The sequence below is a fragment of the Lemur catta genome, chromosome 21 (genome assembly GCF_020740605.2).
Source record: "Lemur catta isolate mLemCat1 chromosome 21, mLemCat1.pri, whole genome shotgun sequence".
In the NCBI taxonomy this organism is placed as follows: Eukaryota; Metazoa; Chordata; class Mammalia; order Primates; family Lemuridae; genus Lemur; species Lemur catta.
Window position 1 is genome coordinate 9,596,216 of NC_059148.1, and position 9,105 is coordinate 9,605,320.

General features: G+C 55.0%; 2 gene segments (V, D, J or C); both read left to right on the forward strand.

Moving 5' to 3' along the window:
* The first annotated feature begins 778 nt into the window (after nucleotides 1-778).
* On the forward strand, nucleotides 779-1,482 carry LOC123625673. The segment is given in 2 exon segments: nucleotides 779-888; nucleotides 1,008-1,482. Coding segments are annotated over 2 exon segments (384 nt in total).
* A 5,693-nt stretch (nucleotides 1,483-7,175) lies between these two features.
* On the forward strand, nucleotides 7,176-7,717 carry LOC123625965. The segment is given in 2 exon segments: nucleotides 7,176-7,287; nucleotides 7,395-7,717. Coding segments are annotated over 2 exon segments (369 nt in total).
* Nucleotides 7,718-9,105: the final 1,388 nt, after the last annotated feature.

Here is a 9,105-nt window from a genome sequence, read left to right on the forward strand (position 1 = left end):
GTCAGTATCCTCATTGTGTGAGTTTTGAAATGTTTTTTCAGTTGCTTAATTTTAAACACATCACTGAGCCAATTCCTGGAATGTTGTCCTTCCATCCCATTCCCCCAAATAGCCTGTCCCTGCCGTTCACATCAGCTCAATGTTCCAGCATCTGTGGTGCCTACAATGATGGCATGTGAGGGATATTTAGGTTTTTCTAGAATGTAGAAAATTATATGGGGCTGGTACCTAAAAAAAATTATATATGCACATGATAGTCGTAGTCCAGGGCTCCTTCTGGGAGTAAAAAACCCCAGTGATCACTCACAGTGTGTTGGGGTCACTCCACCAGGGAGTCAGCCCGTGGCTGTGTGACCAGAGACAGTGACTGGGGAGCTGCAGAGACCAGATGGGCACTCAGGTCTCTGGGCCATGGGGAGGTGTGTGCCCATGACCAGCAGGGGTGCTGGGGGACTGCCCTGTGGTCCCTACACAGCTGCTCAGTGAGGACCATTCTCTCCATGGAGCCTGGGCCTCAGGACTGTGCCCTGTGCTCACTGATGGGGACTCACAGCTGTGTCCTCTCTGGCCTGGCACAGTCCCCTGCTGAGAGCTCATTGGTGACAGCAGGTGGGTCCTGTCTGGGCCCCTGGGGAGACTTGCACCAGGCCCAGCCCAGGCCTCCCTCCCAGTAATGACACCCAGACACTGGGGCTGCACACAGGCCCAGGCCTGGCTTGGTGGGCAGGGGAGGAGCAGCACATTTGCATGCAGGGCCCCCTCCCTCCTCTGGGGCTGGAGGGTGGATAAGAGACACCTGCAGCGTGGCAGCCTCAGCACAGCTCTGGGGCGTCTGCACCATGGCCTGGGCCCCCCTCCTCCTCCTCACCCTCCTCCTCCACTGCACAGGTCAGGACGGTCCTCAGCATCCCGACCCCCAGCTCACTGACGCCACCTCCCAGACCCATGCCACCCTGCCCTTCCCTCTTGTCCTTCCTCCAGGACATAATGTGTGTCTGTGTTTCCAGGGTCCCTCTCCCAGCCTGTGCTGACTCAGCCGCCCTCTGCATCTGCCTCCCTGGGAGCCTCGGTCAAGCTCACCTGCACCCTGAGCAGTGGACACAGCGGCTACACCATTGCGTGGCTTCAGCAGCAGCCGGGGAAGGCCCCTCGGTACGTGATGTATGTTAAGAGTGATGGAAGCCAAGGCAAGGGGGACGGGATCCCCAATCGCTTCTCGGGCTCCAGCTCCGGGGCTGACCACTACTTAACCATCTCCAACATCCAGTCTGAGGACGAGGCTGACTATTACTGTCAGACCTGGGACAGCAGTGGTAAAAATCACAGTGACACAGGCAGATGAGGAAGTGGGACAAAAACCTCAGCCTGCTCAGGGTTTTGTTCTGTGACGATTTTCAAATTTTAAAATATGTTAAACGTATACAAACTTGAAAGCACCTGGTGGTTTCAAATATTTCTACTCTTAATTTTCCTTCAATGTTTCTGAAGTCTCAGGAAAACTAAAAATGAAAATAAAAATCCTGATGACACTGAAATGTTGACCCCTTATCCATGTGGAGCTTTTTTTTTTTTTTTTTCTTGAAAGGGGCAAGTGATCCCTTTTTACCTCATATCCTGCTCAGGAGCTGGGGACCAACCCAGAATGGGGACAGTCCCCTACAGCATGGACTCTGCTCTTCCAGGGGTCAGAGCGGAGACCTCCGCCTCCCTCAACAGTCAGGTGTGCTCAGGGCTGTCCAGGGCCCCCTGTGTCACAGGGACCAGGAAGTGAGATGCAAAATACTGCCTGAGGACACAGGTCAGGGACAGGTTCCAGGCACAGAGCTGGCCTGGCTCCCCTGCTGCTGCTTGAACCTGCAGCTGTCAGGTCTAGGTAGGGGGTAACTGTGGAGGCAACTGTGTCCCTGAGACCAGCAAAGCTCCCAGTGGGAGGAGAGAGGGGGAGGGGCAGAGCCCACCACTGCTGGGAAATGCTGAGCCTGCCCCAGGGGAGTCGGGGGAAGTAGGTCCCATGAATGTGACCAGCTCATCCCTCTCAGGACCACGTGGACCCCACGGGTGGGTTTTCCTGAGCCTACGGGCACTGACTTGTGTCCTCTCCTGTCCTGCCCCACTGGGGCTTCTCAATGGTCCAGGCTGTGATGTGGGAGCTGAAGGACGCCAGGGAGCAGAAACTCACCAAGATACGCAGGTGTCATCCCCCCTGCAGCTTGTGATGTGCGCAGGTCCCAAAGTCACCTTCTACTACACAGGGAGCTGCAGAGAGATTGGGGCGACCATGGAAACTGGCACCGAGGGTTCTAGAAAGAAAGCCAGAGTTTGTGACCAAGGACAGGAGTGATGGACCCTCAGGGGTCCCAGGCTGATTCTCCTTGACACCCCTGGGCTCCAGGCTGAGGGACAGGCTAATCATCATTGTCACAGCTGAATATAACCAGGTGCCACCAGAAGCTCCCATCCGTGGGGGAGTGAGGCAAGGATCTGCCCTCCATGCCGCCATCAAATCCATCTCTCCCCTGTCCCTGTCTGTGACCAACACCTGCTCAGGTCTGATGTCACCTCTGCTCCCAGAAGGTCTGATGCTTTTAACTTGCTAATCTTTAAGACGTCAATGACAATAGCACCTTCTCTGACTGGCATCCCAGCACGAAGGGAATGTTTCTCTCCAGAGGCTGTAAGAGCACCCATGTGTGTGGTGGGGGCTCTCGGGGAGCAGACGGTGCTAGACCCAGAAGCCCAGGATCCCTCTGTTTGGTCCCTGAGATGTTCCTTTCACCTGGCTGAGGCTTTGGGGATTGTTCCCTGAGCTCTGAAGCCTTAGTGAAGCTGGGTCCTCTGTATGCTCAGAGGGTGTCCCCAGGGAGCCCCTGGAGTCACAGGTGCAGGAGGAGACCTCCCTGTGAGGAGGTGGCTCTGGGATCCAGCACTGCCTTCCTTCCCGACTTTAATCCCATGAGCCTTATTCTTTCCCCTCTCTGGGGCTTTGGTTGGGATGATGCTGGAAGGCACCTCAGTTCCCTGGGGACAAGAGGGATGAAAGTCACAGCCCACAGAAAGCTGTCACCTGGTCTAGCAGCATCTGCCAAGAGCCACCAGGGGAGCTGCTCTCTGCTCCCTGCTCCTTCCTGCATCATGATGGGCTCCTGGACCTGGGCTCTTCTGCCTCATCCAGGTCCCCAATCCCCCTGTGCTCCATGGGTGCCCAGGGGCTGGGGGGTGGGAGTGGCCATTGCTTAATGGGTAGACAGTTTCCGTCTGCGACTATCAGAACACACTTCCAATAGTCTTTGAAGACAACATCTCCATCTCCACGTCTGATCCTCAGAAACTGGCTGTGACAGTGCAGTCTGACACTTAAGGACACACAGGCTCATCATTCTGAGGGGCTCTGGCTTGTCCTAGGGCAAGGGTAGAAGAGAAGTCAGAGCGAAGCTCAGCCTTGGGAGACCCAGGCCCAGCTGTCCTGTCCAGGGCTGAGCTGTCTGCAGTGTGAGTTTCCTGCAGAGACATCCTCAGGGAGGCTGAGACCCCAGGATTATGCAGAAAAGCAAACTGCAGTGAGCAGGGGGTGGTCTGCAGAGGAGGTTGGAGGACAGGCATGGGGCATCCTGTGGTAACAGGGGTGTGCAATGAAGAAGACATTGTCCTTTGTGAGCCTAAGAGGGAGGAAACATGGGACCTAGAGCTGTGAAATAGAAGAGACCTGGCAGGACCCGGGCCCTGGAGCTGAAGTGGGCCTGGGCCTGTCCCTGAGTGTCCCTGGAGAAGATCACATGAGATCCATGTTCAGTGTGCTGTGTCCATGGCTCCCTGTCCCACCTGCTGTCCCACCCAGAGCCTCTGAGGTGTGCAGGTCACACCCTTCCCAGTGGTCTCCCTCCCAGCACCAGCTCCCAGGAGCAGGTCACACCCTGCCCTGAGTGGGGCTTGCACAGCCCAGTGGAGAAGCACAGATGGTAACAGGCCATGTTCGCCCCGGGTGTGGGGGGGTGAGGAGCGGGCCTTGGGGAGCAGAGCTCAGAGGTGCTCCCCACGCCTGGACTCCCCCCTTCCCCTCCTCCCTCCCTCTGCTCACTGAGGCTCAGCCCAGGTGAGGACTCAGGGCTGCCTGAGGGCCCTGCACAGCCCAGGGCCTCCGTCCCAGCACTGTCCCCACACTCTGCAGGGCTGTCTCTGAGATGGCAGGAGCATTTGGTCCCCGTGCCCACAGCGTGATTAGAGGCTGCTGGTCCCCACGTAAAAGGCGCTGATCACCGCTCAGTGCCCGGTGAGGGGGGAGAGGGGTCAGGACACAGGAGGCTCCCGCCAAAGGGCTCAGTGGCCTCCTCTCCCTCAAAGTCACACTCAGTGTCTGCGCCACTATGCCATTTATGTCTGGGATTGGCAGATATTGAGTATTTATATTCTTCTCATTCTGCAATGCAGGTCAGCAAGAGGCTGAGAGGAAGAGGGGTCCTAGAGGGAGCCGCTGGGCCCAAGGACAGCTCCTGGCCATCTGGGGAGCAGCCTCTGCTCTGCCTGGGAGGAGGAAGAGGCAGCAGCTCCTGGTGCCCTGCAGGGAGGTGCTCCCTGTCCCCACTGGGCTTCCTGCTCTGTGTCCCCAGGGGTAGCCCTTCAGGGAGGCTGAGCTCCCAGGACTGTCCTGTGAACCTCACAGGACGCTGGGCAGGGGAGGAGGCTGTGTGCAGACCTGAGACTAAGGTGTGTGGGGCAGGGACACTGCCCAGCTCCATCCTTTTGGGGGAGGAAAAGTGCAGAGTGGAGCAGACAGGACACATGGGTGTGTCTGGGCCCTGGGAAGCAGGGGGCACTGTGGCCTGTCCCTGAGGCCTGTGCTGTGGGACCCAGCTGGGAGCCCCACCTGGCCCAGGTCTGGAGCCCTCTGTCTCCTGCTCACTGGGCCAGCAGCTGTGTCCTCACTGGTCCCTGGGGAGCCACAGAACAGCCCTGCCCAGACCCACCCCTCCCAGGGTCAGCTTTCCAGGCAGGGGGCAGGGGCAGGGTTCAGGGTGGGGCTGTGACAGCCCAGGGGGTGACTGGATACATGAAGGGTCTCTCTCTACCCCTGGACAGCTGGTGCGGATTAGAAGGGCTTGGGCCAGGTGTCCGGCTGGGGATGAAGGACCAGGGATCCTGGGTGTGTCTCTGTCCCCTGACCCACCCCCTCACTCTGCTGTCCTGAAGGTCAGGGTGCTGGACCCCGTCTGTGCTGCTGTGACCGTCGGCAGCACCCAGCGTGTGGGGCAGACGGCCCCGTTTCCTTCCCTAGAAGCAGCAGCGATGCTGGCTGTGGGCATCTGTTGATTTTATGTTATTTTATTCTGGTCCCAGCAGCTCCAGGCTGTGGTGACTCAGAAACACTTTTGTCAACACCTCCCTGCCCAGCAGGAGCTGGCCGTGCTCCGATGGCCCATTTGGGCAGAGTCGGTGGGGTTCAGTGACCAGCGAAACCTTCACCCCCAACCAGCATCCACAAGGCCGGGCAGGGCAGTGCTGGCGTGAGCTGGTTGTCTTCAATCCCCCCGTGTGAGTTTGGCTGGGCCCAGTGCAGACTCAAACTTGAACCCCCACCCCCAGCAACGAGATGAATGACGTGGGACCAGGCACAGCCAGTCAGCACCCCAGGACCCCACCCTGACCCCTGACCTGGGGGATCTTGACAGCCAGTGAGGAGCGGAGCTTTGACTCCCCCCAGTGATGAGAACACTGGACAGAGGGAGGGTTCCGGGTCACTAGCTCTGCAGCTGTCCCCTCCCCTGCCTGGTGTCAGTGAGACACAGCAGAGTCCAGTGGGCAGCTAATCTCCCAGCCCTCTTGAAGGGGACACGTCTGTGCAAATCAGCTCCCCTCTCCCCAGGAAGGTGTGAGCAGCCCTGGGGCGGCGAGAGTCAGGGCCCCGCTCTGCTGGGCAGTGGGGAGCTGAGCCGCGACCCCGGGCCCTTGTGCTTCGCCTGGGCAGGAGGGTCCCCTGACAACAGAGGGTTAAATGGGAGCCAGAGTCTCCTAATAGAACCCCGCAGTGTCTGGGGCCCAAAAACTGCCACTCGTCTTATCAGGAACCAGAAAAATGACAACTTAAATGAGAGATGAAATCAACACACATGAACACTGTGATATTAACAGCTCAGACGCTAAATGACGTCACCGAGGTTTGTAAAGCAACAACCATAAAATCCCTTCCTTGAGTAACTATGACCACTCTGTAAACAAATGGGAAAGGAGAAAATATCAGAAAATTAAGATATATACATTCAAACCAAATAAAAACTAAAGAACCAAAGAATATAATAGATGGAATTTTAAAAAGAAAGTTCAGGATGGACTCAAGGGCTGGTAACATCTGAGAATCCGTCACGGGGGAAGGTTTTCCCACCACGTGAGAATAAAGTGAACATTAGGGAGTGAGGAAGTGAAGAGCTAGGGACCTGGTTTGACCCGGGGATAATCAAAGTGGACAATGTGGGAAAAATAACTGCACATCACCCTGCACACACGCACACACACGCACACACACACACACCACACACACACACACACACACACACGGCAGTCTGGTGCACATGTAATATTTCCAGAAGTTTTCTAGTCAGACACAAGCTTTTGTTTGCTTTTTGTGGCTGTAGTAATTGAAATTATCTTTTCTGCTAAGCCTTATTCTTTTTATGTCAAAATAATATACACTGCATATTCATTTTGGTGAGAAATTGTTAGAATGTTGTCATTTTTAACAAGATTGACAACACTCCTCATTCAGTATAACCCTGTTTTCTCCTAACCCCGTACATTGAAGGGTCATTCCTAATGGTGCTCACAAATCAGGGTCATATGAGACTTGGGCAGTGGACAGAGCAGTGGGGAGACAGGGCTGGCCCTGGGACACTCTGGTCAAAATGCACACGATCCTGTGTCTGGGCCTGGACACCAGGGGGCGCGCAGGGACTGCTCCCGAGGGGTGTGGTTTGATCAGAGCTGGGACCAGCCACCTGCCCTGCCTGGTGCCCCCTCTGCTCAGGGCACAGCTGTGACCTCCCCAGCCCCTGGGACCGCACAGCTCCGCCCCTGCCCACCCCTGACACCCTCAGGCACAGGGGCCTGAGCAGGGCCCAGGGTGGGGGCAGAAAGATGGGGCTCATTTGCATGGAGGGAGCCTCCCCTCTCAGGGGATGAAGAGGGGAAGGACAGACCTGGGGAAGCTGCTTCAGCTGCGGGCACAGAAGGCAGCACTCGGGACAGTCTCCACCATGGCCTGGGCCCCTCTGCTCCTCACCCTCCTGGCTCACTGCGCAGGTGACCTGACTCGGGCAGGGGAAGGGCCCTGGGAACACCATGGGGCCCTGCTCTGTCCTCTTGTCTCCAGACCCAGAATCACCCTGTCTGTGTCTCTCCCCTTCCAGGGTCCTGGGCCCAGTCTGTGCTGACTCAGCCGCCCTCGGTGTCTGGAGCCCCGGGGCAGACGGTCACCATCTCCTGCAGCAACATCCAGGGTAGTTATGTGCACTGGCACCAGCAGCTCCCAGGAACGGCCCCCAGACTCCTCATCTATGATAATAGCAACAGACCCTCTGGGGTCCCTGCCCGATTCTCTGGCTCCAAGTCTGGCAGCTCGGCCTCTCTGACCATCACGGGGCTCCAGGCTGAGGACGAGGCTGATTATTACTGCCAGTCCTATGAGAGCAGCCTGGGTGCTCCACAGTGCTGCAGACACAGGGGGAACTGAGACAAAAACCTGTCCCTGCTTTCTTGTCATCACTGTCATGACTGCCTGTTTCAAACTCCAGGCAAAAGATTGACTGTGGCCAACCCCAGGATATTCACATCTGAAGATCCAACTCTCAGAGCACAGACCTGCTTTCAATGGTCAGGGACCTTCCAAAGCCAGTGACCTTGCCCGCTTTCATGTTGTTTTTTGAAACATCCTTATTAAGATATATCATAATGTGTATGTCATAAATTGCTCCCATTTAAAGTATACACTTCAAATTCTTTTTAGTATTTATTGAGTTGTGCAACCATCACCATAACATGAATTTAGAATATTTTCATCACTCCACAGATAAACAATTATTAGTCTAATAGCTAGTATTATTATAAGTGTGGCTTATAAGTCGAATTTTTGTTTTCTCCATAACTTAGCAGATTAATGCATGAAAATGTTTATTAGGTTAATTTTCATATATGAAATATATCAAGACATAATTTAGTACTTCATTTATTTTTATTACCAAAAAATATCCCACTGTATGTATGTAGTACATGTTGTTAAACCATTCGAGAGTGTTGGACATTTACTTTGCTTAAGACTTTCCATTTTATGAGTAACACTGCTGTAATCATTGGTACACACGTTCCAAATTTCCCTGTGGACTTATGTGTGTGTTTTTGTTGGGTTTGGTTGGAGTGGACGTTCAGGGTGATAAAATTACTGTTTTTGAGGAAATGTTTGAGTGCTTTCGAAACTGGGGTTGCACCAGTTTACTTTCCATGAATAATATATAAGAGTTAAAATTTCTCCACATTTCCATAAACATTTGTCATAACCTGTCACTTTGTTTATAGCCACCCCAATGGGTCTGCAGTGGTCTATCTCTTTAGACTTGACTGCATTTCCCTAGTGGCTGGTGGTGTTGGGGATCTATGCAAACGCCATCCTGCTTCCAGTCACACAAGAGCAGCTGAAGGTCTGAGGCCCTTCATGGGTCACTGACTTCAGGTCACTTGGGACTGAGGCCGTGTTGAATCCCACACTCAGCCTGCCCCCCTCCATGAAGCAGAACATTTTTGTTCAGGAGCAGAGCTCCTGTCACAGACAGTGGAATGGGCAGAGTGAGGGGAAACCTCCATTCCAGGCCCAGAAGATAAAGCATCTTGCAGACTCCACCTATGCTGGGCTCTGCAGCTTCAGGGCTCCAGGCCTGTTCTAGAGCCTGCTCCTGAGCATGCCACTCTGTCACTCACCACGGGGGACACACAGCACATTCAGTGAGGGTCCCCCGGTGCCTCAGCAGGGGATTTTCCACTGGGAACTGGGACTTGCATGGGGATGTGACTGCAGTCACTTCTCTCTGTGTTCACACGGTGCCAGCATCAGTGGCCAAACAGCCCATC